This window comes from Plutella xylostella, chromosome 10 (genome assembly GCF_932276165.1).
Source record: "Plutella xylostella chromosome 10, ilPluXylo3.1, whole genome shotgun sequence".
Lineage (NCBI taxonomy): Eukaryota > Metazoa > Arthropoda > Insecta > Lepidoptera > Plutellidae > Plutella > Plutella xylostella.
In genome coordinates, this window is record NC_063990.1 from 2996444 (window position 1) to 3024099 (window position 27656).

At 41.7% G+C, this 27656-nt stretch overlaps 3 protein-coding genes across 3 annotated transcripts in view; 2 read left to right on the forward strand and 1 right to left on the reverse strand.

The window, feature by feature from the left end:
* The first annotated feature begins 3948 nt into the window (after nucleotides 1-3948).
* On the forward strand, nucleotides 3949-5978 carry LOC125489105 (cuticle collagen 1-like). The gene is made up of 3 exons (XM_048623743.1): nucleotides 3949-4277; nucleotides 5421-5659; nucleotides 5881-5978. The coding sequence occupies exons 1-3, from the start codon at nucleotides 3949-3951 to the stop codon at nucleotides 5976-5978; spliced, it is 666 nt and encodes a 221-aa protein (XP_048479700.1).
* A 3128-nt stretch (nucleotides 5979-9106) lies between these two features.
* LOC105390347 (15-hydroxyprostaglandin dehydrogenase [NAD(+)]) lies at nucleotides 9107-13753 on the forward strand. Its single transcript, XM_011561635.3, has 5 exons — nucleotides 9107-9309; nucleotides 9650-9886; nucleotides 11132-11305; nucleotides 12155-12309; nucleotides 12781-13753. Exons 1-5 carry the CDS (start codon nucleotides 9208-9210, stop codon nucleotides 12947-12949), a joined length of 837 nt encoding a protein of 278 aa, XP_011559937.3. The 5' UTR covers nucleotides 9107-9207; the 3' UTR covers nucleotides 12950-13753.
* Nucleotides 13754-14482: 729 nt separating this feature from the next.
* The window catches only part of LOC105390349, a 63609-nt gene continuing 50435 nt past the window's right edge, over nucleotides 14483-27656 (reverse strand). The window contains exons 4-15 of the mRNA XM_011561637.3: nucleotides 23896-23994; nucleotides 23273-23465; nucleotides 22141-22733; nucleotides 19995-20350; nucleotides 19687-19920; nucleotides 19412-19600; nucleotides 18772-18978; nucleotides 18273-18492; nucleotides 17282-17512; nucleotides 16747-16934; nucleotides 16087-16309; nucleotides 14483-15743 (exon numbers count right to left, since the gene is read on the reverse strand). Of these exons, the coding sequence (XP_011559939.3) occupies nucleotides 15636-15743; nucleotides 16087-16309; nucleotides 16747-16934; nucleotides 17282-17512; nucleotides 18273-18492; nucleotides 18772-18978; nucleotides 19412-19600; nucleotides 19687-19920; nucleotides 19995-20350; nucleotides 22141-22733; nucleotides 23273-23465; nucleotides 23896-23994 (2841 nt within the window). The 3' untranslated portion in view covers nucleotides 14483-15635. The remainder of the gene's footprint in view (nucleotides 15744-16086; nucleotides 16310-16746; nucleotides 16935-17281; nucleotides 17513-18272; nucleotides 18493-18771; nucleotides 18979-19411; nucleotides 19601-19686; nucleotides 19921-19994; nucleotides 20351-22140; nucleotides 22734-23272; nucleotides 23466-23895; nucleotides 23995-27656) is intronic.

A 27656-nucleotide genomic window follows, 5' to 3' on the forward strand; every position in this document is an offset into this window, starting at 1 on the left:
GTTTGTGTTTGTGTTCGCCAGTGTTCGGCATCGGTGTCGGTTTTTCTTGCCAGATCAAAGGATGTTCGGCAAACAGTTCGCTACGTATCCACACGTCTGGCAGCGGTCAGTATGCGCGCTAGCATTGCGGGAGGCGGACGTATCAACTTGCTACACTTTTTCGTTGGCGCGCATTTTTTTATGTATGTTCACCGATTACTCCGCCGTTTATGAACCGATTTTGAAAATTCTTTTTTTTTTGTATTGGGTTGAGCTCCCAAGTGGTCCCATTTTTTTTCAGAATTTTATCTCACCCCTAAGGGTGGGTAAAGGGGTAAAAACAGGGTATGAATTTCCATTTTGAACACATATTAACCGATTCTAATGAAATTAAAAACATAAATATAGTTCTAGTAACAAAAAAATATGATGGTGACCTTGAGCTGATCTGATGATGGAAACGGAAGGCAGTCAAGGGAACTCCTCAACGGTAGGTATATAGCAACTACCTCATGTTTAGGCTTGAATGATTCGTATTGATTAGTAGGACTTTTTGGTATCATTTGCATCTTACTTTTGATTAAAAATTATTGCAAATAAACTAAAAAATATAATACTTACCTATAAAATAATTATTAAAAAAAAGAAGTCAGTTTTTTTTTTTTTTTTAATTATTATTATTATCCCACAGGACTGAGTACTCGGAACCCAAAAGCGAGCCGAGCAGGAGGGGTAGTAAAGAGGCCGTTTGTCCCTTTCTAATAAGGTGACCACGAAATTTGTGTTACGTGGGACTTGGGGACTTGTTGTAATAATATAATTATTACAGTGATCAAAGATTTCAGGGACCCAAAAAAAAATATTTTTGCTTTATAGTTACCTAGACAATTTATGGATAATTCTACTAAACAATCGCTACCGTAGGTCGGCATAATCTTAGTCACTCTTCGGAGTTGCATATATCGGAGATATATGTACATATATCTTCGGGATGCTGTCTATGACAAATGAAATTATTTTGTGATTGTCAAGGACGGCGATAGTTTATATCCCAATCCACGGGGAAAGACATCTGACAGAACCCTTATTACATTCGAATAAGGCTAGTTTTTGTTTGTATTTATATATTGACTTTGACTTATCAAATGTCTTTCCCCGTGGAATGGGATATAGTAGATTATGACAAATTCAAATAAAAGACACTGTATTTATTGAATTTATTTTTATTATTACTAAACATGGCTAAACAATATTGTTTTATACAATAGGGAATATGCAAGTGGTTCAAATAAAGGTCAAATATTATTTATAATAAACTTTGTTGTTTCATAACTACGACTCCATCATAATTTTTGATTATAATTTATTTTTGAGCAAGTAAATGAAGTTGAAAAGTACAAAAAAACTTCGGTTAATTCTAACTTCCGAGAAACGTCACCCATTTTCTTAGGGCGGATGTGACGTCATAATTCTTTATATATCAATCTCATAATAATAACTTCTTTGCGTTTGCGTATAGTTAAATAAATGTCAAGTGTAAACAAAGAAATGTTAATGTCACCGAGTATTTGTGATGCTCGTTGTGATCAGATACGATGAATCACATAAAAATTCTTCCAATACGAGTAGATCCTAGCCTCCTATAACCTCTCCACTTCTTGTTTGATATGCTTGTTTGTTTGCAAAGTTTAGGACTTTTTATATTTTTTGTTGGTAGTGTATGGGCTGCCACTAGTTGTTCTATTGTAATGAGACGTAAACAGCCATTCGCTAGTCAACGAGCCACTCAAATATGCTCCATATTGCAACACAATAAAATTAAATTTGTATTGTAAGTATTATGACATGAACATGACACAAGTTGCTCTTTCTACTTTTAGGTTATAATGGCAGTCGTTAGTATATTTCAAAAGTTGTTATTTTTTTCTAAATTAAGTTATGGAAGAATTCTCGTAATCATAAGAACTGGAAACATTAAATTTATTACGCAGTATGAACGAGTAAACTGTGGCCAGCTGCGGAAAAGGACAGCAAAGACTATTGAAAACTCGAGAGCCGTGTGCCCAAATATTAGGGAATATGCATATATTTTTATACTCTTATTCGATAGTTTAGATAAGGGGGTTTAGACCTTTGAGGGGGTTTAGAGATATGCACAATGGTTCCATTCAAGAGAGCCAGGTGCAGGTTCTTACACCCCCACAGATAATAGAATAGAATGACCCACTAACCCTAGTCTCTCTTACTGAGAACCAAAGTTACAGTAAGTACTAGTAATACAATACAAATATTACTTTATATTCATATTGCCATAATAGCGTAATATTGTGTACAAAGGTCCTCTGGTTTGCGCGCTCCCATTTCAAAAGAGCTTCTAGCAGCTATTTACTTTACGAGCTCCCATTACAAAACAGCCACTGGTCACACTTTATTACCATTACAAAACAGCCACTGATCACACTTTATACACTTCCTCTTTCGTTTGTTACCATGACAACATTGGTTTGTTGAAAATTCAAAAGTACTCTGTGATTACTTGATTAGGTAAAAAATCTATGCCGACTGACGGGACTCATTATTCTGAGCCGTGAAATTAAACGATTATGACGTCACGACAGCCCGCCATCCTGACGGGAATTTCAAAGTGGTCGTGATGGTTGTAATTTTTTAACTTTCTTTAAAATACCTTAAATTACTTATTTTGGCGTTGATTTTTTTTTTACTATAATAAAGTGATGTAAAACTATCCAATAAAAGTATAAAAAAAAATTACGCATATTCCCTATTCTGCCGGAGGCCAATCTTACTGCCTAAATTCTTTAAGCAATTAAATTTTCCATTATGGAATAAGTATGTTAAAATTTAAATATGAATTAGCTAATGCCTTCACAACTGGAACTTATGTGTGGTTCCTCATTACATTGAACTGGATGATGATGATCTATTGTGACACCGGAACAACATCCAGCTATATTTTTTTTCTTATCTTCATTCTTGGGAAATCTGACAAAGAAATAAAATATATAATTAGTCATGGCACATTGAAAGATAGACGGGCAGACAGTGGAAGCTAGGTAATAGGATTCCGTTGGCACCCTTTGGGTACGGAACCCTAATAACATAGTCGCATCCGGATCAATAGTTTCAGAGATATGCGTGGACAATCGAAAAAAATTTTGTTATTTTGTGTGGTAGCTCGTAGCCCCAATAGATTGTCATACCGCATGGTTACCCTATTGTTATAAATCTAATATTACCTTTCTCGGCTTACCTGTGAAATAATATGCCGCAACCACCATACGATTCACTTTTACAAACTTGTTGTACACATCACTTTTTCTCAATTTCTTCAATGAAACTTAGTAATTTGCAAAAATAACTAGGTATGACAAGACAACAACAAATAAATTCAAAACAAACCGCCATGACAGATGAAAGGGTTGGCATGAGGTACTAAAAAGAATACTACCAAGTGTTTGAAATAATGACAGGTTTAACATAATTATTATGAGGTACGATACAAAATAATATCTGTAACAAGACTGCTAACCGTTTTCCCGCGAAAACAAATCGCGCGCCGAAAACGGTTAGCGTCCCACGCCGCCGCGCCGTTTTACTGCGCAGCTTTACTGCGCAGACCGCGTCCCGCGTCCTCCCCTTCACCCGCGCGCACCCCGCGCTCGCGCCACCGGCCAGCGAAGCCCGCGCAGTCAGTCGGGGCCAACCCGTTTCCCGGCTACACGCTCGCTCTTGCGCCGCTTCGGAAATTTGTTTTTACGCAAGACTGTTACCACGCTTACCTAATTTACCTCCTAGTTGTGCATAGTGACCTCATAGTGGCGCCCAACTCGCGGAGACGCGTGAATGTAAGTGTGTGCGAAGAAAAAATATGCTGCCGAAAAGGGAAGAGCGAAGCGTCGTGACCTCGAGGAAGACGAAAGCAGCGGCACCGCCGGCGAGACCACGGTAATGCCCCCAGGCGGCGGCGCGCCCGCCGAGCATGCGGCGCGTGGCCCTCCCGCGGCGAGCGGCCTCCATGCCGCGCCCGGCGCGCCCTACGCGCACGAGGAGCACGCGGCGTGCGGGCCCCCTGCGGTGCCCGGCCGCCCCGCCACGCCCGGCGCGTCCTACGAGGACGCAGCGCGCGGTCGCCCCGCCTCGCCTGGCCCAGCTGGCCCGCCCTACGCGTCCTATGAGCACGCGGAGCGCAGCCGCCCCGCCTCGCCCGGCGCGCCCTACGCGCACGAGCAGCACGAGGCGCGCGGGCCCCCTGCGGTGCGGCCCCCCCGCAAAGCCCGGCGCGTCTTCCGAGGACCGAGGACACTCGGCGCGCGGCCTTGACGACGATGACGACCGCAGCTGCACCGGCGAGAGGAAGGTGACGACCCGCCCCGGCGCGCCCAGCGTGCCCGCGGCGCGCGCTCCCGCCGCCTCCCCCGCCGCGCCTGATGCGCCCGCCACGCACGACGCGCTATACGAGTACGCGGCGCGCAGCCCCCCGCTACACTCGACGCGTTCGCCTGCGTGCTGCTGGACACCGTCGCCAAGGCCGCCAAGACCAACCGCGTCTTTATGGAGAGGACGGTGATGACCCGCCCCGGCGCGCCCAGCGTGCCCGCGGCGCGCGCTCCCGCCGCCTCCCCCGCCGCGCCTGATGCGCCCGCCACGCACGACGCGCTATACGAGTACGCGGCGCGCAGCCCCCCGCTACACTCGACGCGTTCGCCTGCGTGCTGCTGGACACCGTCGCCAAGGCCGCCAAGACCAACCGTGTCTTTATGGAGAGGATGGTGATGACCCGCCCCGGCGCGCCCAGCGTGCCCGCGGCGCGCGCTCCCGCCGCCTCCCCTGCCACGCACGACGCGCCCGCCACGCACGACGCGCCCTACGAGTAAGCGGCGTGCAGCCCCGCGGCGCGCGCTACCCCCGCCGCGACCGCCGCTATACTCGACGCGTTCGCCTGCGTAACGGCGGCGCAGCTCTCTGTCTTCATGGAGAGGACGGTGATGACCCACCCCGGCGCGCCCAGCGTGCCCGCGGCGCGCGCTCCCGCCGCCTCACCTACCAGCACACGGAGCCCGGCCGCCCGCCTCGTCAGGCAGAGCTGGCCCTCCCGGTGCCTTCTGGGAGCACACGGAGCCCGGCCGCCCGCCTCGTCAGGCAGAGCTGGCCCGCCCGGTGCCTTCTGGGAGCACACGGAGCCCGGCCGCCCGCCTCGTCAGGCAGAGCTGGCCCGCCCGGTGCCTTCTGGGAGCACACGGAGCCCGGCCGCCCGCCTCGTCAGGCAGAGCTGGCCCGCCCGGTGCCTTCTGGGAGCACACGGAGCCCGGCCGCCCGCCTCGTCAGGCAGAGCTGGCCCGCCCGGTGCCTTCTACCAGCACGCGGCGCCCGGCCGCCCCGCCTCACCAGGCTCGGCTGGCCCCCCCGGTGCCTTGTACCAGCACGCGGCGCCCGGCCGCCCCGCCTCACCAGGCTCGGCTGGCCCCCCCCGGTGCCTTGTACCAGCACGCGGCGCCCGGCCGCCCCGCCTCACCAGGCTCGGCTGGCCCGCCCGGTGCCTTGTACCAGCACGCGGCGCCCGGCCGCCCCGCCTCACCAGGCTCGGCTGGCCCGCCCGGTGCCTTGTACCAGCACGCGGCGCCCGGCCGCCCCGCCTCACCAGGCTCGGCTGGCCCGCCCGGTGCCTTGTACCAGCACGCGGCGCGCGCTCCCGCCGCCTCACCCGCAACGCACGACGCGCCCGCCACGCACGACGCGACCAACGAGTACGCGGCGCGCAGCCCCCGCGGCGCGCGATACTTCCGCCGCTTCCGCCGCTACACTCGACGCGTTCGCCTGCGTGACGGCGGCGCAGCTCTCTGTGCTGCTGAGACATCTCAAGACTCAAGTACGCCTGTGCAGACCACCCCGCCATCGTCGAGGACGACGATCAGTTTAGGGGGAGGACCAGAACTACTCAGTCTGCTACTCCGAACGCGAGGGCGCTTAGTTCGGACTAGAGGGGGAGGATGTAACAAGACTGCTAACCGTTTTCCCGCGAAAACAAATCGCGCGCCGAAAACGGTTAGCGTCCCACGCCGCCGCGCCGTTTTACTGCGCAGCTTTACTGCGCAGACCGCGTCCCGCGTCCTCCCCTTCACCCGCGCGCACCCCGCGCTCGCGCCACCGGCCAGCGAAGCCCGCGCAGTCAGTCGGGGCCAACCCGTTTCCCGGCTACACGCTCGCTCGCGATCCTTCCGGACATTAAGTTTATTGCTTTAAGATTACCTCACTTACCTAACCGTGTCTGTAGAACCTGACAATATAGTTTACATTGTGTTTTACCCTGAGATTGTGTTATTCCCTACTACTCCCACGATAGGACCCTTCTCATATATCTTATTAAATAATAACTTTAATCTTATTAGTAAGTTTAAAGTTATTATTTAATTATAAGTTATGCTCAGAGTTCGTATGATAATTAAATCATTGTTTGAAATAAAAATCTAACATTTTCAATTCAAATCAAATCAAATATTTTCTACCAACTATCACGTTTTTTTTGGGATGGCAAGCGTTAGTAAGGGACAAACGGCCTCTAATCTAGCTATCTCACTCGGCTCGTTTTGGCTTTTGAAACGTGATTGCCAAATTGAATCTTATTACAACAGCTTACGATGTGTTTTAGTAATTAAAATTTTGGCAGTACTCAGTCCTGTTATACCCCATCCACACGCTCGGCGAACAATGGCAAACAGCAAACAGCAAACACTGACGTGTGGATGGGTGTTTGTCGTTGTTTGCCTGTTTGTGTTTGTGTTCGCCAGTGTTCGGCATCGGTGTCGGTTTTTCTTGCCAGATCAAAGGATGTTCGGCAAACAGTTCGCTACGTATCCACACGTCTGGCAGCGGTCAGTATGCGCGCTAGCATTGCGGGAGGCGGACGTATCAACTTGCTACACTTTTTCGTTGGCGCGCATTTTTTTATGTATGTTCACCGATTACTCCGCCGTTTATGAACCGATTTTGAAAATTCTTTATTGTTGTATTGGGTTGAGCTCCCAGGTGGTCCCATTTTTTCAGAATTTTATCTCACCCCTAAGGGTGGGTAAAGGGGTAAAAACAGGGTATGAATTTACATTTTGGACACATATTAACCGATTCTAATGAAATTAAGAACATAAATATAGTTCTTATAACAAAAAAATATGATGGTGACCTTGAGCTGATCTGATGATGGAAACGGAAGGCAGTCAAGGGAACTCCTCAACGGTATATAGCAACTACCTCGTGTTTAGGCTTGAATGATTCGTAAGGATTAGTAGGACTTTTTGGTATCATTTGCATCTTACTTTTGATTAAAAATTATTGCAAATAAACTAAAAACTATAAAAAAAAAAAACACGCACTCACGCCTTGTACTAATGTACTCCCTTGCGGGGTAGGCAGAGGTGCATTGCTGCACCCACTTTTCGCCAGAGAAAAACTATAAAATAAAATAATAATTAAAAAGAAAAAGTCAGTTTTTAATTTTTTTTAAATTATTATTAGTATCCCACCATCGTCTTTGCTTTCTTCTTATTTTCCTTTTTTCTTTCTCTTGCTTTAATTTATATAATAAAAATATGCCAAGCCAAAAGTAATAGCTCGTCGTCCGCCGTGTTTGCCGATTCGGAATGTTATGAGCGTTCGCCGAGCATGTGGATGGCTGTTTGTGTTCGGTGATTGTGGTTGGTGTTTGGGACTTTGTTTGCTGTTTGCCGTGTTTGTGACAAACAGCAAGCGTATGGATGGGGCTTTATAATACAAAGTCCTTGATCCCATCATCGTCTTTGCTTTCTTCTTATTTTCCTTTTTTCTTTCTCTTGCTTTAATTTATATAATAAAAATATGTCAACCCGAAAGTAATAGCTCGTCGTCCGCCGTGTTTGCCGGTTCGGAATGTTATGAACGTTCGCCGAGCATGTGGATGGCTGTTTGTGTTCGGTGATTGTGATTGGTGTTTGTGACTTTGTTTGCTGTTTGCCGTGTTTGTGACAAACAGCAAGCGTATGGATGGGGCTTAACAGAAATAACAGAATGGAATTGGCAACAGTCAATAGAAAGCAATAAGAAATAATTACCGATAATTTGAAAATTCAATGCTAAGCAATGCCTACGCAATAAACGATACGGACGTAGGAAATCCTACCTGACAGCACGAGTTTTCATAACACCAATGAACATATCCTGGCAGCTGCAATGAAGCGTGAAGTCACAAATCAGAAATTTGCTGAAAAATACCTACCTACCTACTATTTAACCATAAAAATTCACATTTGTGTGTGGGAGCTACCTAAACTAAACTAGTTACATACTACCTATGATGGTGTAGTATATGAGCGGTCCATCTGTTGCTGTTCATGTATGTTTTTAGGCCTTTTTAGGGTTCCGTGCAATGTTAATGACAAAAGAAGAAGATAAGTACTTATTAATAATAATAAGTACCTACCATACTACATACTATTTAACAGTTTTATCAAGTTTTATCGTGGCTGTGATGTCTTTCCCTTCCCTTGTTCAGAAGCATGCAACTTCGACTTGGCCTGTTTTTATTTTTGTTAAATAATAGGTAAGTTGGTACCTACTTCTATTCTATTATTCTATTCTATTATCTTTGGGGGTGTAAGTACCTGCACCTGGCTCTCTCGAGTGGAACCTTTGTGCATATCCCAAGGTCTAAACTGCCTTCCTAAGCTTGGACCATTTCCCACCACGCTGGTCCACTGCGGGTTGGTGGGTTCACATATTATCTAGATGTGCTAAATCTAGATATGCAGGTTTCCTCACGATGTTTTCCTTCACCGTAAGAGTGACGGTAGGTATACAGTGAACATAAGTTAAAAGAACTCATTGGTACATGTCAGCGCCAGGATTCGAACCCGCATCTCTTGCTTGAGAAGCGGGCGCTTACCCCACTGAGCTACCACCGCTCCTGGTACCTACTTATAATAGTTATTAAAAAATCACATTCAAAGAAGGCCTTATCAACAACATCATTAAAATGAACAAGGTTCCTATTCCAATCTCCTTGTTAGAACCATCGCGATAAATTAGGTATGTACCTACTTAGATACGGCGATGCCGACCGACCGACTGTTAGCTGTTATTTAAATTGTAGCTGTTACTGTGTGAGCATCATTGCGTTGTGATACGTCTCTCAAATCGGGCGCGGCTTGGGTTCTATACTGGTTCTATAAGAGTGACAAAATGAGTGTGTTTGAAGCCCGTGACAAAGTATTTGTGGTGACCGGCGCGGCCGGGGGGATCGGCGCAGGAGTGGTCAGAGCCTTTTTGGAAGAGGGAGCGAAGGTAGGAACTCTACTTGAAGTCGTTGTTTGTTTTTCAGGTGATTAAAGTGCGAAGTTCAAAATGAATAAGTAGGTGCTTCTAGGTAGGTAGTAGGTACTTGTTTGAATTATTGTTAACCATTAAATTAAAACCAACAGCGATTATGATTATGCCTAGCCTGCCACTGGCGGTGTAATTAACTTATTAATACTATTCACCAAAATAACCGTAAATATCTAGCCACATATTTTTTATGTTTCTAAATAAATAAGTGCTACTTAAGTACCCTACCATTGGTGCAAACACATTGCCTTGAATTATAAATACAAACTTAACAACTTAAGTATTTTTAATTTTTCAGCATGTAGCCATTTTAGACGTTGCGGAAGAGGCCGGCAAGGAGTTTGAAAAGGAATTACTACAAAAGTACGGGTCTGGGAAGGCGAAGTTTTTCAAATGTGACGTCACCAATGACGATCAGCTTTATACTGCATTTGAAGAAACTAAAAAGAACTACGGCTTGGACACTGTGATCAACAATGCAGCCATAATGAATGATAGCTTCCGCTCGTACAAGAAACAAATAGAAATTAATGTGGTAAGTGTTAGATTTAATGTAATCTTATTTTGTGTGTCCGCGTCCGGATGTCCGGTCTAGTGTTTAGTGGCCCTGAATGCGATACCGAAGGTCCCGATGATTATTGCCAAAACCCTCCAGTCTAAGAGGAGACTTAATGTTAGGACAGTGGATTATTATGAGTGGTGCGTTTGTGTTTTTTTCGTAACCTATCAGAATATTTGTTTTGGTTTATTTACTTCTATGATCGTAGTAGAGTACCTTACCTGCTGTTCGTGCATAGTCTAAAGTTTCAGTGAGATCGTCACAATCTAAAATGGGTAAATAAATATTAATCCTAAATTTAATATGCCCTATAGCATGTTGATAGTTTAATCATTAAATACATAACTTGCTCTACAACTGTTGTAAACAAAATATGAAAGTTATCGCTTTATCATTTGTTTCCTTTATCAAGGTTAATGATCCCCAATAACAATTTAGTATGAAGTAATATATGTATAATAATTAGTTTCATAAAATTGTTTAGTACTAACTTAAGTATTCTATGTAGGTACAATACTTAGTAAATAACGTATTCATAATAATAAGTAATGTGGCAATTTAGACAAAGGACATTGGGCTGTTACTTCTGATGAATAGGATATTAAATCTAGATTACAATGTTATACACGTGTTGCAAAAAGGGTATACTAAGCCGAAATCTACATGTGCAGCATGGTATATCTAAGCCCGAAAATGAAATCAGAATTTCAAAATTCGCGAAGAAGAAAATCATTCTTCCATGCTGCACATACATGTAGGTTTCGGCTTAGTACCTATACCCTTTTTGCAACACCCTGTAGATAAGTACTAGCTATATAGATATATAGCTGTTGGTTGGAGTTATATTATAATTTACTGAGCAGTGACGTTAAGTAGGTAATTACGAAAAAGTCACCTTGAAATATGATTATCATTTTTCTAATTATTTAAGGTTTCCCATTGTTTTGATTGAAAATAACTACAGAATATTAAATCTGGTTTGTAACACTACGATTTAAAACTATTTTGCTTTATGTTCACGGCAAAAGCGTGGCAATAACGCCCGATGTCCTTTACCAACATCAAGTAAATAGGTACTTACCTTAGTTATGCCGCTTACCTTAGATACCTATACCAACATCAAGTAAATAGGTACTTACCTTAGTTATGCCGCTTAATTGGACATCTTAAATGATGATTTTATTATGGTTATGTATGTTTACAGTTCCATATTTTTTTCAGACCGCTGTGATAACGAGTACACTGAAGGCCATAGATATTATGCGGAAAGACAAAGGTGGGAATGGTGGAACAGTCATCAATATCTCTTCAATAGCCGGCCTCAGTCAGTCGCATTTCCTACCTATTTACTTTGCGACTAAAAGCGCTGTCATACAGTTCAGCAACTGTATCGGGGTAAGTTATATTCAGCCCATGTAGCACTGCGTCCAAGACGCGCACGACAAGACAAGACAAAAGTTTTACTGTTTTGCATGCCGGGCTATGTAGGTAAGCAGATACCTACTATGTGGAGAGTAGACATTATAAAATCTTAGTAACTTACTTAACCACCTATGGTATGACATATAAAGCAGTTATAGGTAAGTATATAAATATCTCTCAATATATTAAAATTTTAAAGAACACAAATCTATCTATTTTCGAATATAGTGAACCTACTTAGATACTATTTTCAAAGACTACGATAAGAAAATTATCATATGTTTGCTCTTAGCTCTTACAAACAAATGTAGGTACTTATATACCTTATAGTCAAATAATAGGAAGATAATATCGACACCGCCTGAAAGGCAGGAAGATACACTTTTGTCGATAACCTCACCGAAGTTAACCTCTCGTGCGTCAGTACCAGAACAAGACACAATCGAATGTAAATTGAGTCTGGTTAGCATAACGGATAGGATTACCCGATCCGTGTCTACATAAATATGAATAGCTAGAGGTACGTGCATAGGTTGAGAACTAACGACAATAACGCAAAATAATAGCCAACTAGCCTACAGTCACAAAAATACACGCGTAACACCATGTGAGAGGCTATAACATTCCAAGGATTGGATGATAGTTAGATCATGCCTGATGCATGCATAATTGCATATGCTAATATCTAATAACCGAATGGGTTATCACAGGTCAGGAGTCACAATAGATCTTTTAGGTCGCAGTAGCGAATGAGCAATGGTCGCCCTTCCCTTTAAATCATATGTCAGAGCCAGTTGCTGATGATGCATGATGCTTTCCCAGATGGAGCCAAACTTCAAGGTGACTGGGGTGCGCGTGGTGACCGTCTGCTTCGGGGTCACTGACACCTCGCTGCTCCACGTGCAGAAGATTGGCACCATCGATGATGAGAGGACCGGGGAGTTCAACACCGCTGTCGATCACGCTTATAAGCAAAAGTAAGTTAGATACCGAAGAAATGATGGGTACTTACTGAGATTAAAAAACAAATGAAATTGATTTAGTGTACTTAACTGTTTTACCTAATCCTAATAGGTACCATTTTAATAATAGGATGGTTGAGGTGCTAAAAAGGCTGAATATGAATGGATTTTGACGAGGATGTTTAAGGAAGGTTAATGGTAGACTTTCTACGTTGCTTTGAAGATTCCTATAAAAACCCACAGCATCAGCCAATACAGGCTGTTGCAAAAGAGGTAGATATAGTAACTTCCTACAATGTCCAACCTCTTCGGCTTACTATTCCACATTTGCAACATTTTGTATTATCTGTCGCTGTAGGTTTTTAAAGGAATCTTCAAAGGAACCCATGGGTCAAAATACTAGTGTCAGTGCCCTTGCTCATTCAGCCTATTCCCTGTTCGCAGAACTTCAGAATATGTCATTAAACAATTGATTGGTCTTCCTAGATTGGAGTCAGCGGTGAATGGCGTGGTGGCTGCATACAAGGCTGGCGCCAGTGCTAGCACGTGGCTGGCAAACCGAGACCGCCCACCAGTGGACATCACGCAAGATGTTAAAGACGCTTACACTGTCATGTCTACACAGATGGCTTTAGCTGTTAAGGAGGCACAGTAGTTCTAGAAGTAGTCAGTATGTTTATTACCATTAGTATATACCAAAGTATTCAGTAAGTGGTCTTCCTGTCGTTAGTTATAATTAAAATTAAGTTTAGTAAATAGAAATATAACGTACTTACATACTTGCCTATAGCTACGCAATTATACTTTAATCAGACATTGTGAAACAAACCCTTAATGTCGTATTTTATAGGGGTTGGTTTAGCCATTTGTTAGATACATACCACTACCTGCCAAAATTTACAGAACTTCCTCTAAAATATTGCATTGCATACCTATTAGGTACTTACAATGATTTTTCTAATAATCAACATCACTATGAATAACTGGAATAGCTTATTGTTACTAATCAAATTTTCAGTTCATAGAATCCTATAAACTACCCTTAGCATCTTCAATAATTTTTCTTCCTCACTGAGCACAATAGTTGTTCAGTCTTCTTATTTTTCTTTTAACTAAACTGAGAAGACGAATAAAAAAAACAACATTTCATGCAATAAATAATTTATTTTCAAAACATCTTATTTTATGCTGATAACTTTTCATAATTATCCATTTATGTAGATTTGAAAGTAGGTTCTCTGCTTATACTCGTACAGCTATTAATCAACCATTATTGTCCTCCAGGCTGAGACCTGATTAGTGTTTTTTTTATTAAAGAAATTGGAATATTTCAGGAGACATAATTAATTAATTTTCAATATTAGCATGTAAGTATGTAGGTAGTTATGTAAGTTTGTTGTAAGAACTTACCTTTAAGAACATAATAATAGATTTTCATTTAATGTAGTAACTAATGCCATGTAAAAGTGTATTCTTAGCTATTCCATATTTGAATTTTATTTAAATAAACTTAATAACAGGAGTATCTCCCAAAACTATAATCTCATCCACAAACAAAAAACAGGCGCAAGTCAGTACCTAGTTTTCACTTTGCGATTGCAATTTATTAGCAGAAAGCCATTCTTTGCAAAATATTTCTAACCTGCTATTAAATATTTTTTATATGATTCATTTCAATGGTTAGTGAAGTTAATCGAAAGATACGTTATGTTTTTCATAATTTCGCGTAATTGTGAAATTTTTTAACAAGATTTTAATGGATTACCTACTATTTTGAAATGTTTTAACAAAAAATTGATAAAAACCAACCTCGTACATTATGGAAGACGATACAAACGCTTTCTACTTCATCTATACTTATAATTTGATTACTTAATTTTAAAATTACATTACTTTTATCGATAATACCAAAATAACTTGAAACATACATTTTAAAGCGGTACGTAGGAATGTACACATCGAAACTAAATCCAACCTTATTATAAACGATATTAAATTTATCGATAAAGAACACTTTAATCACTTATCGCGAATAAATAGTAACTTAATAATATTCCTTGTTTTCAAATTACCTATCTAATTATTTAATTATAATTGGGAACTCTACTATTAATCGTGAACTAGCTTGATCGTTATGAAAACATTTGCTATTACAAACATAATAGTAATTGTTTTTTAACTTCAGATGACTGACAACACACACAAAAATTCTCCATCTTCACTGTAATATTATTCATACATATTTTCAAAACGATCAAAGGTAGTTACATTCTAAGATTGCTAATAGTTAACTTGCACTATCATAAACTTTATTAATTTCCTTGGGAAATAATCGGATATCACCTCAATACTGGCTAAGATATGAATAGTTTTATTTACATCACTTGTAACGGGATAGTACATATTGTAGGACATTCTCTACAAATATAACAATACGAAAACTAACACGAAGAATATAAATACAAGGTTCGATACCACTCGTTTAGAAATTAATTATATAAAAAAGACGCATTGAAAACTGAACTAAGTATCCAACCATCAAACGTGGGTTCGTATTCTAACTTTACAAAAATGGCAGTTTAATATCACGTATACGAATTTTGCGTTTTGAAACACATTATGAACACAGATCTGAAATAACCTAAATGATTACGTATGTACCTACATAAGGTATTGATTCTCAAATTAAAGAATTTATTATTATTGCCTCAACGATATATCAAGTACGTCTACCGAATATACTTATATCCGAACCTCAAATAGGATGACTATAAGTAACTACTTCCATTATTTACAAATTCTCTAGATTAACTAGTCATTACATCACTCCAATCGCGTCACAAGCCGATCGGCTTAAAGTGTCTTGTATAACATTGTGCGTTTAATTATGCATTTAAGTATAAATAACTAATTAAAATATCAAAATACGATCATCAGCCGAATGAATATAAGAACAAAAATATCGAAAACCGATCGGCTGCACTTGGTCCAAAACGTATTCTAGACGCGCATCCACTTCAGTACAGTAATAATATCATCTACCTAGATCACAACATATTAACAAGTGTGTAGAACAATTAATCAACATCGTCACTTCGTATTCAATAGCAAAATTGCCTATTGCGTGTTTTTAGTTTCAGTCTTTGCCAACTCTTGAGCCAACTGGTCATTGTGGTCAATGATCATTGATTTACTAACAGTACGACTAGTACGAGCTTCGTATAGAGGGCTGAGAAGGAACAGTGTAACAGTTTGAGAGCATGGGACTCTGCGCAGGAAGTCAGGAGTCAGACAGTGGTGACCCGGTCTACTTCCACGTATCGCACAGAGTCCTCGCTTGGTCAGCAAATCACTTCTTTCTCATCAAAGATGGCGGTGTCGGAGGAGAGACTCTTGAGCCGCTGCTGCAGGGCCGACCTGCGCCGGCGGCAGGACCGCGCTGCCGCTATCTGTAAGGCGATAGAAACTCCAATGAGATCTCAATAGGATCATATTTGCCGGATTTGATGTCGAATTGACCCAATTCTGCACTGCACAGGACTTATTTGCACATATTATTTAGAAAAAAAGTTGGCAAATACGACTTTGTTAGAAATGCTATTAAAAAGGGAACATACAGAGAAATACTTGCATACAAGCATATAATATTATCAAAAGATCCTATCAATAAAATCCTGTGCTGGATAATAAGCTTCTCTTTTTAATCATACAGTGCAGCCAACCACATAAGTACTAGCCATAATTTCTGATACTCCCAGCCTATTAACCCTTTCAAAACCCAACCACACTTACCAAAGCCAGCGCAAACAGCACAGTCAACGCCAATATGGCCGCCGCGTACTGAGCCGGCATCCTCAGCAGCGCTGAACACTGCGACAGCCTCTCGTCCTCCCCGTGAGGGCATTGCTCCACGCCGTCGCACCACAGGGCCGCCTCGATGCACGCGTCAAGAGACTCGCATCGGTACTCGCATTCACCTGACAGGGCGTATACCCCGCCGTGCTGGCTCGCGTGCCTGGAATAGGAGAGGATTCTTGGATAGATGACATGGATTGTGAGGAGTTTGTAGGTTGTGAGACTTTAACATCTATCCAAAACCTACCTAAGCCTGGTTATGGATAAGGAACATAAGTAGGTAAGTACTACATGTCTTCTCTAAGTGATATAGCATTACTATATTTACTAATTTTATCTCAAGCTATGTCAAGGTCTCACAGAACTTCTGTAAGTACTTAATTAAAAAGTTTTAGAGCTGTATTGGGGTTGATCACCGTGGTAAAAGGATATGCCGGACAGTTTAGCGTCAGACGTGCCCAGAGGTATATATAATAGAGTACAGTTGATACGTTAATCGGGTGGGCTTTTTCATGCACAATAAATAAAGCGAAGTGAAGACTTCGCATTATCTCCCTCATGTAAAATTAACATCTCAGGAATTCACACTCCGTTTACCTTCTAGAAAGTTCGAGCCACGACACGAAGTAACTGCCAGGCTCTATAGCGAACAGCTCCACAGCTAGAGCCCTGGGCCAGTCCAGGTCGAAGCGGTCGGCGGAGGGGGCGGGCGCCAGCACGTGGCGAGCCAGCTCATCCACCTCCTTTGACCAGCCATCGGAGAACACTGATACTACGTCTTGGTCCTGGAAGAAAGATGTTTCGATGTTTGTGACTTAGTTAATATGGTTACAGGAAGATAAATTCGTGGTGCGTAAGTAAGGGTGATCAATATAAAAAAGGTCAGTGGTGGTGATACATACTAAGATTTTGAGGCGTACGGTATTGCGGATCATTATTGCCGGATCATCTACTCGGTTATTATGCTACTTAGGTTCGTTATTGCCTTTATATTTGTGACTATTCGAGTATCCTTGGCAGATCTACGTTAGGTATATTCCATCTTTTGTACATCCCCTAATCTGTATTCGCTATCTGTGCATATTTAATTGCTCCGTTAGAGCATGGCTCGGATCTTGTTCGGGATACTCACCAAATGTTCAAAAGGATCGGGACAAATGAAAATCGGTGCTAATCCCCCAGCGTACACGGCGATTCTGTTCTGTGTGCGACACATGTGGCGCATGTCTGGAGCCACGGTGATGTTGTTGAGCAGAGTGAAGTTGTTGAGGAAAGGTTCCTCGATGATGTTGCCGCGGATTTGAAGGTACAGGTAGCGGCCGAGCGACGGGTCTATGAGCCAGGGGCCATGCTCACAGCGCTCCTGGAAATAGACGGTATGATAAATAAAAAATATTAGGTATAAATCTTTAAATATACATTTCAAATAGTCATTTTTATTGTGTTTAGGTTGCTAGTCTTGTCTATCTACATTTATAAGTAAGTACTGCTAATTTATAGAGATAGGTATAATACAGATAACTCTTTTGATGTAAAAGAAAAATATAAATCTAAAAGCTATAAATAGTTAGTTAAATTTAGTTATTACCGCCCGTCATTGTTAATTATTTACAGAAGCGAATTATTCTATTTTATTTCTTTCATAAATATTTCAAAGTAATTTCCACTTTTGAAACAATCGGAAACAAAGTTTGTAGCTTTGTTCTCAATTTCTATTAGCCATTTCTTTGTTCATTTCCAATCTTCGAGCGTCTCGTCTGAATTAAAAATGAATAATTAATTTCAGACGGCGCTAGAAACACGATCGGTATTTACATAGCTTAACGAGTTGAAACCTTGATTAGCAAACATCGACGACTTGAATTTCAAACCCTATTAAATTAATTCAAATATTAAAGTAGGTAAGTACAGTACAATTTTACTACGTAAATCCTACAAACAATTTTATTGTTGTTGTACGCTAGTACATCGAAAAAGGTCAATAAATTGGCGTAAACTGAAGGAGACTTATGATTTTCATCTTCATCACAACCCATTATACATCCCCACTGCTGGAACACAGGTCTCCCTTCTAATGTAGTAGATTTTCATATTAGATATTCTGAAAAACAAAATCAACCTACCGTTTCCGACATCGGCGATCGTGAGACGAATCTGAGTTCACCGCTAGCACCGTGCACCTTGTGAACCCGAGTGTTTTCACAGATGGTGTCGAGGCGAACGAACTCCACCGAAGCCTCGAAGCCGAAGGAACGGAAGTCGTCAGTCGCTGACATGTTCACGACGTCGAACTTCAGCTCGGCCACTGATGCTGTCGATGTGAACTCGTATTCTTCGATTTCACTGAAAATGTTATGAAATGTTGGTTAATTATTGTTATTTACTACCTAGTATCTACTTTATTTTAATCCTAACTTCATGGATTGATCTAAGAATCATGGCTGAGTAAAGAACACATTTACAAAATGCAAATTTATGTCGTTACAATATATCTCTGCAAATCATTTAAGTGCATAATGCCATGTGTGTAAAATAGCATGGTGAAAAGCATGCTAATGACCTGTTTATATTGCTAGTACCTACCTAAAAAGCATGTGTAACAGCACGACCTAAATACCTCACCTGCACAAGCAGTCCCTAGGGATCCCCGGGCCGCTGTTCTTCCAGGGTTTGTCGAAGATCCTCACGGCAGCAGTGGGGTCGCCGGCGCAGCGGAACCACGGCGAGTGCGACGAGTGCACGGAGCGGCACAGCCGGCCGCCGGACCGGACGCCCCACACGCGGACCCGGATCACCTCGCCGGGGTTCGCCTCGAAGCGGTATGTGCAGCTGGAAGGACGGTTGAGTTGGAAGTACGGTCGGTAAAAACGGTTGATTATGATATGATGATCACTTTCTCGACATCATCAAAGACTAACTGGTAGAGAATGCTACTAGCATTAAATTTGATTTAGTATAATAGGTTGGTGAAATGATATAAGTCAATGGATGAAATGCTAAACACAAATTCAAAATAGCAATCGGGTGCTATTTTGGAGCTGACACAGGTAACCGAGATACATAGATGTGTAGATTGTGTAGGTTAGTTAAATCAAATTACAGTGTACAGTAACTAGTTATCGTATTATAATTTATAATAAGTGTTATGATTATGTAATTCGATATGTTCAGTGTGACAATGGGCGGAATTCAGGCGGAGTTATTGAATTTGAATTTTGAATAGTTAGATACATTGTTTCAATATATTCATTGTTAACTATACCTGATATTCCTAGAGCCTCCTCTCCCGTAAAGGAAAACATCTCTGGGCGAAGAGAAAGTGACAGGCGGGTCCGGCGGCGCCTCCGGGAACGATCGGGAAGCGAACCTGCGGGAGCAGGGCCCGCGCCCCCACGGCTCGCCGTCTTGATGCAGGTCTACGAACTCGTACAGAGCTTTGAAGAATACTGGCCTGTAAAGAAAAAACAAACATCAGTATATCAGAAGTATATGCTACAAAACTACACTTAGCAACGAACATAATATAGTTCCACCTACTTGAGGGCAGTTCCTTGAGTCAGTTTCAGTTCGAGGGTCAAAGAGTCCCCCTTCGAGAGGAAGCTCTCAGTGCGAGCGCAGGCCCGCGACCTCCTCATGAGGGCATGTTCACACGTGCGCGGCGCGCGCTCGCGACAGAACCGCGCCACCAGCGTCGCGTTGGCCGGCGGCCGCCCCACGATCACCGACTGAGGCGACGTCGCTCGGGACATCAGCACGGAACGCTCTTTATCACTGAAATATTACAACAGTGAATAAGTATACAAGTTTTTGGAAGCAGTCAAAAGCCAATTCGAACATAAACTAACCAGAATATGTCACTACAACCCGGCGATATCCTCATGGGGCCGTCCCAAATATTCAAATGGCTCCCGCAGTATTCGTCCTCCGGCAAATTCGGATTGAGCGGATTTGTTACGTAGAATTTGAGAACGGAAAACCAAACTCGGAAGCGCGGTGCGGAGAAGGAGGGGCGGCGGTAAATGATGTTGCGGCCGGTGGGGCCCGAGGTGTCGATCCCCTGCATGTGGTACAGGCACGTCGTGTTCGGAGGTAACGAATGTTGCGGGTTCTCCAAAACGCCTTTCCCCGTGCCGCGGATCCAGAATTCACATGCGCGCTTATTCTTCGCGTACGTCGGAGATTGCTGATCGACGAACCGTACCTGCGAACACGTAAAGAGGTTATCTAAAGTGTTACGCTTCTTTTCTAACAATATTATCTTTAAACTTTCAGCCAACTTTACAAACTACATTAGCCAAGTTTCTAGCCTCCTCGCAAGAAAATTAGGTCAGGGTGATAGGATGGAGGCAGAGATAAAAGTAGATCACATATCGTGTGTCGTTGCGACCTCGGTAATGTTTTACATTGCTCTCATTAGGCTACTTTCCCTTTGAGTTTGCTACAAACAAAGTTACTTAAACGACCGCAAAGCTCACAACATTGCATTTCGAATAAAAAAATTAAAGCATTTTGCGGATGAGATTGGGTAAAAATATTCAAAGGATTTTTCGCTGACGGAAATTTTAAATAATGAGGTCATGTCCTAATTTTCGCCGCAGAAACAATGAGGGGTGAGTTTATGCTGAGCTGAACTGTATTGTATGACCAGCGGCCTGTGTGTGGCCCACTGGGTACTAATTACAGTTTGGCAGAGGCCCAAGTGCGACCTCCGCGGCTAGGGCGCGGCTTGATTTATTACCCCTTACCGTGAATGAAACACTTACATTATATACAGTTTATGATAATACACGCATGATGGAGTACTGCTTTTATAGGAGAGGGATTATTTAAATTTTGTAATAAGACGAGCGTACTGACGCAGCGTCAACCCACACACTTCAACATCTAGTCTCTAGAGTACATAAATTAATTACACTAATGTATGAAGCGAGACAAGATACCCGAGACTTAATATGTTCGGGGAGGCAGACAAATTAATTTGGGAACTCTATAAAATGTACCTACATTTTAGTTCCATTACAGTTGATAACAAATTTCGTTTTAAAAAGAAAAGATTTATTTCTCCGAAAAGAAACAATTAGGTTTTTATTTCAGAAAAAAACTTCTGTCTTCCATAATAAGCTTTTTGATTCTTTGTGACGATGGGATACTTGAATTAAGATAATCTGGGACGTTTTGTAATTAAAATTTTGATGGCACTTATCTTTGTCCGTGTTGTTTTAAATTTTGAAAATAATTAAGTACCTACTTATCTAATTTGTAAGGTGCTGGAAGTACTCTGTCTTGACCAAAAAACAAACAATCAGTAGTACGTTTACATTGAAATAGAGCTGATCAGCCACGTGCACCGTTATAGTTATATATAGCTAACGAAGTACGAGTAAGTTTCATTTTTCGTAAGCTAGATTTACCCCCATGGAACGTTAAGAGAAAATTTCCGTAGGTAAAATAATAAAATTAAATAGTGCTGAGATGATTCAACTAAAAATGAAGTGTTGAAGAGGGTATTCGCTTAATTGCATTTTGGCCGGTATCCAGTTGACGATGTTCCGTTTTTTTTCGGACTTCAAAATTCGTGGAGCAAAGCGGACTCTAAGCCAAAACTCGGACCGTTGTTTGGTCGAATAAAACTTTCAAGCCAACACTAAGTAACTATGCCAAAGCTACATAGCTACATACTACCTACTGAAAGCTATACATTTATAGATCGGTGCTTTCAACTTTTTTTAAGCCAAGTGCCTTAAATGGAAGATTCCACAGTTTCATTCGAGTATAGATTTATATAGCGATACTTGCATAAGAATCCTATAGTATTAATCAAAGTCTCCCTAACCAGACAAAATGCCTCACCAGATTTCATTAGTTTGATTGCAACACGGACTAGGCCTAAACCCTTCCTTCATTGGAAGAAGGCCCGTGCCTCAGCAGTGGGGACGTGATGGGTCGTGATGATGATGATGTTTGCTACACAACTAGTCACTCTTCACTCACCTCAACCTCTAGCTGGAAGCCGTGCAGCGCCTGTGCGGTGGCGGGCTGCAGGAACGTGCCGAAGGGCGACGTGGTGAACTCCACCAGCAGCTCGGGCCCGCTGGAGATGGCCTCGGGCACAGCCACCCCGCCCCCGCAGAACCGCAGGATCACCGGGTCTCGAGTGGTATACCCATCGTATACCGTCACGTAGTCTTGGACCTCGTCACAATCCTGCCACACTTTCAGCTCTCGCCCGTTGTTCCCGCGATCCTGCTCCGGAGTCGCGTATAACGCTTTCTGACTCCGAATAGACACCAGCTGCCCGTTCGGCTGCTTCACGACTATCAGCGCGTGCTTCCCGGCCGGCACCTCGTGCTGCCGCACCGCGTAGTAGCACGTCAAGTTCCTCGGGTATACGCCGGGGAAATTTGGCGACTGGAGCCGACAGTTTTTACGATCGCAGTCGCTGAAAATCCGCGAGCAGTACGTCCCTGAGATCAAATCCCCGAGGTAGTATTCGTGTGTTTGCGCCGGCCTCGTCATGTTGCTTGCGGGTTCGCGAGATACATTCGCGGGATAAGCCATGGGCCGTAGCTTGAAAAAGGGCCGCTCTGAAATGAAATACGGTATTACGGATTTTATTTATGGCCTCGGATTATGGTAAACAAACAAGGCAGTAGCATCTAAGCGAAATTTAAAACTGCTGTGATATGTAAACATGTTAAAATGCAATTCTATTAATATAATCCCACAAGGCTCTTTGCATTAGTTGAGGTATAAATACAAACCGCCAACTGAATTAAATTTAAGCCACCAGACTCCCCGAAAGTTAACTCCCCGGTGACAAGTGGAATCGTGCTCTGCAGACCAACTTGAACGCATATTTTATGCATTCCGGATCCGTTTATAATCTACCACATTACCATCAGACCGTTGCAATATTAATGCTAAGTCACATATCATTTAAATACATGTAAATTAGGAAGATGTGATATAATTTTCGGAAATAATTATATGTATAAAATTAGACACTTGTAAATCACTGATGTGCCTGAAGTTTAGTCGGCTTCTAGGCATAAATAAATTAATAATAGCATCTTGCAGGGCTTATAGGTACAACTATTATAATTATACACTCCTTACTCCTTACCTATAGGAGGGTTCCCACCAAATCTGACAGTAGCATACTCGCGCCGCAACACTTTATACGCCATGCGGAAGTCGAAGTTATAGTTGTTTTGCTCCTTGGACAGGTGTAGCAGCCGTATGATGAGGGTTATAGACTTGGTCTCGCTGTAGTAGATGGAGGGACCCCATGAAGTGCCGCACCAGGAGCCCCCGACCTGGCGACCGAATGGTGTAGTGGTTAGTCACCCTGATTGCTCTGCTGTTGGTTCCGGGTTCGATTCCCGGCTGGGGCAAATATTTGTTTAACCACTGTACAATGTAATTGTAAGCCAGACACAATACATTTTTAATTGTCTCAGATTTCTCGGTGTGTGAGAGGTTAAAGACAGACAGTATAGTTTGTACTTGGGTCTTGGGTGTAGTATTAAATAATATTAAGTTGCATGTATTAAAAAAATATGGCTATGTATGTATTTGTATAGATATATCAGCAGTCCGATACCCATATTACAGGCTCTGTCAAGTTTGGGGTTGGATGGCCGTGTGTGAGAAGTCCCCTCATATTATTATTATGATTAATTATATTCTTTTTTTGTACACCTTAGTACAATTTGTACTTTTACTTTGTAATATTTGTACAACAACCTGTGGTCTGCTGGCTTCCTGGATCTGCATGTAGCCGTCGGGACAGCCGTCCTCGGTGAAGGAGGTGAACCGGCCCAGGGTGAAACTGTCGAAGAGGACCTGGAAAGAAGAAGGGTGTTAGTGGACTTTGATTGCATAGTTGCTTGTTAATTTATAGGTTATCTGCAGCGGTGGTGGTCCAAGATGGTTGCGTTGCGATAACGTGTGTGTTTTTCGTTATTAAAATATATACTTAGCTAGAAAACTTCAACTCCATCTGCCAACCTCCAATGATGGAGAGGCACTATAAGAAGAAGAAGCTAGAAAACCGACGCTTGTACCTTCTATCTAACATTGTGTGTTGTTAATAATAACTTTGTGTGTTGGTAAATCTGATCCAATTTAGGTATGTAAATTAATTTAAGTACACATAATTTTCTCACCAATTTTTTACTAAGCAGGTACGTAGGTATACATTATTATCTTTGGCTTACGTAAACATTAAGGCTACCCTTTTGAGTCTTTCAGACCTTTCATGGCGTAGTAAAAAAAAACGATTTTGGGAATTTATCTAATTATTAAAAAAAGTTTCAGTAAGTATAAAATTATATGTATACGTGACTGTATTTTAAAAAGTTCGCCCAATAAAATACAGGATGGAAGTTTAGCACACCTAAAAAGGCCACTCAATTAAATACACTCTCGCCATCGCTTTCCACTTCCTAATGTCGGGTGAATATAAAAATTTAAATTAATGCCTCCAGTATAAAATAAATCAGAGTCTTAAAACTTAGTTTACAAGATAATGTTTTCTGAACGTTGTTCACAGTAGAATGACTCATCAAGTCAACAGCCAGCGGTTTAGAAATGAACATCTGTGACTTAGCATTTACGAGGCGGGAAAAGCTCCAGTGAGATTGGAAGACGTAATGGGATTATTTCAGAATGAATTCCTTATTTCGCATTTTCTTGATCTTAATCTACTTTGTCATTTGTAACAATATGTTGTGGTTGGTCGCGATGACGATATTTATTTGTGAGTTTTTATATGTCTTAGCAGATAATAGTTTTTACAGTAACTGTGCCACGGATGGCACATCTCCAAGCTTTCTCGAATCGTTAAGCTAGTTACAAACTGAAAAAGAAAAAATAGGTCAAGGTGATGTAGAAGGGTTGGTACCTATATAGGTACAAAGTATATACTTGAGGGACCAATTAACTGTTCGTATTTATACAGATTAAATGAGATTAAATTGGCTGACTACGAGTCTTAAAATATAAAAACCGATAACGGTTTCGGTATCGGTTCAGTGGGAAAATATTTTACGTGACAGAAAGCAAAGAATAAAAAACCGTTTTGGCATCAGCGGCATAAAATTTCGATTGAATTTACGTTCAAGTTCGGAGTAAGTTCTGGAAACTCTGAGCGGCCAGTTGACCGTAATGGCGCTGTGCAAGTGTGCGGGAAATGCAATTTGAGGGCGCAAATTGCGGGCGCCGCTGTATCTAGAGAATAAACTGGCGATAAGGATTGTGCTCCGCGGAGTATTTATGCGCCGCTACCCCCAACCTCCTTGCTACGAGTGAGTCCAACAAAGGAAAGAAAGTTCCATATTGTTTGCCCGCCCGGGCGGCTCTCAGCGGAATATCTGTGCGACTGAATAGCATCGGCGTAAAATATTTCAAACGATTTTATTCCATCCCATGTTCCGTTGGTTTAGGAAGTGCGAACGGGAACTTTTTGCTTTTTCACTTTTTATATTTATTAAAAGTTGTTTGTTTTGCAACAAGAGATTTTGAAAACAAAAATTCACGCGTTTTTATCTGGAAATATGCATTTGTTTTCAGAGTTTAAATCACTGCCACGAGCAAAGTTTTTGCACGAATTTTTGCTTTTATCATAGATTTAGATTCGTTTGAATCGTGTTCTGTGAATCAAAATACTGCACCACAGCTTATTAATTTTAAATAAAATACTTAAACTATTTATATTATAAATACTTTTAATAAGTAGTAGGTACGTGTTTAATCTATTATCTCACATTTATTTTCATAAAAAACAGGTCTCCTTCACTATTTAAATACCCCAGTGTATCATAGAACATGTCTCAAAACGACGACGACGTGTGAGACCGAGCGTCGGCTCTCATCTGCGTCGTTCATGTAGAAAATACAATTTTCCTCCACCAACAGTTCCCCTTTCTGATGAAATTTAAATACGCTGCAGACGTCTCGCGAGAGCGACACTGGCGGTTCAATTTGTGTCACACAAATATACGTGTTACGTGTTAAATATAAAAATATTCAATTTAGGTATGCGGCTATATGTTGGGTGTTGCCTAAAAGTCCGGTAGCGGGAAGTCATGTTAAAGCGGGGGCGGCATACGTTTCCGGTTTGGGTGTCGCTGTCTGTCTGTGCCACAGATTATTTTTACGTCGGGATTTTTCAAGAAAATATGTTCAATAATATATTAAGTATAGTCAAATAAACCACTTTGCCAACTCTGGAGGCTGTTAAGAAAAGGGTAAGTAAACACAATTTGTTCCTTGAGAGTTTATAATGTTTTGATGAAGCGCTCGAATATGTAACTATATTTTTTTCCAATACATTTAAAAAACGTAGAATTTAATTTAAAAAACCAAATGTAACTAACTATGAACTTGCTGTTCCATGTTATTTGTACAGAATAAGAATATTTCCGTATCCCCCAGGTAGGTATGGATTCGATTCGTACCGAATGAAAATCAAACACAAAATCATTATTCTCTAACAAAATGAAAAAATCATTATTCTATAACAAAAACCTTTCTCCCACAGTAAGTAGGTACTTACTGTGGGAGAAAGGTAAAGTTTACGAGTAGAAAACATTAGTAACCAGAGTCTTCGGAACTTTGGTTTCTGTAGGATATGCTGTGAAAACATTTTAGTTGGAACGAGGTACCGGTCTGAATGAAAGGAAGATGTTTCTCGAAATTTCAACTCCATTTTGTTACATAGGTATGTGTGCGGTGTAAATAGAGCTCTATTTATTGTTCACAAAGGATGAACTTCTGAACTGCGGTCACGCTCGCATGAACACTGTTTGCTATCCGACCTCTATGCAGCCTCAATGCTGCTCCTCTGTTTCATATTGGCATATTCTAGTTGAATATAATATGTATTACATTATATCTAACCTCAGTATCTAACATGGGAAAATCGGTTGCAAATGAAGACTTGGTACTCTACTCTTAAACCGAAATATAGGTAGATGGGTGATTCAGCAGAATACTTCAGCTTTACAGACTAACAAGATAATAAATAACTAGTATATATATGCACAATGTTCATATCATTTTGTTTTACATATAACTAATTGTAAGTTGTGCATAGAATTGGCTAATTAATCAGAATACTTCAGCTAAAACACACTGACTAGAAAGTACTAATTACTAATTCTCCATTTTATCATCTCGTAAGCAATTAATCTCAGTAGTTTCTACACGAATAGTGAGGATGAATCCGAGGCTCTGATTCTGACAATGAGTAATAGTCTGTATTTATTTATCTTTATCTCCAGATTTGGATTACAGGCTTTATTGAATAATAGATTGACTCATTTTATACTGTCATTCGGCTTTGTCGTTGTTTTATTAGTTATTTACTTTAACATTAATGATCGTATCGTAGCATTCGTAGCTTTTCATGACATTCAATAAATTGTTCGCTTTGTTTTGATGGGGAGTGTGTTGTGATTAATTCATTCGGTTCATTCCTACCGTATTGTATAGAATAGCTTGAA

Excerpts from the sequence above, each read along its gene's own strand:
- LOC125489105 (XM_048623743.1), top strand. The coding sequence starts at position 3,949 with ATGCCCCCAGGCGGCGGCGCGCCCGCCGAGCATGCGGCGCGTGGCCCT. Across the intron at positions 4,278-5,420 it reads CGGCCCCCCCGCAAAGCCCG|CACGCGGCGCCCGGCCGCCC; the intron begins GCGCGTCTTCCG and ends GCCTTGTACCAG. Across the intron at positions 5,660-5,880 it reads AGGCTCGGCTGGCCCGCCCG|ACCACCCCGCCATCGTCGAG; the intron begins GTGCCTTGTACC and ends ACGCCTGTGCAG.
- LOC105390347 (XM_011561635.3), top strand. The coding sequence starts at position 9,208 with ATGAGTGTGTTTGAAGCCCGTGACAAAGTATTTGTGGTGACCGGCGCG. Across the intron at positions 9,310-9,649 it reads TTTTGGAAGAGGGAGCGAAG|CATGTAGCCATTTTAGACGT; the intron begins GTAGGAACTCTA and ends TTAATTTTTCAG. Across the intron at positions 11,306-12,154 it reads AGTTCAGCAACTGTATCGGG|ATGGAGCCAAACTTCAAGGT; the intron begins GTAAGTTATATT and ends ATGCTTTCCCAG.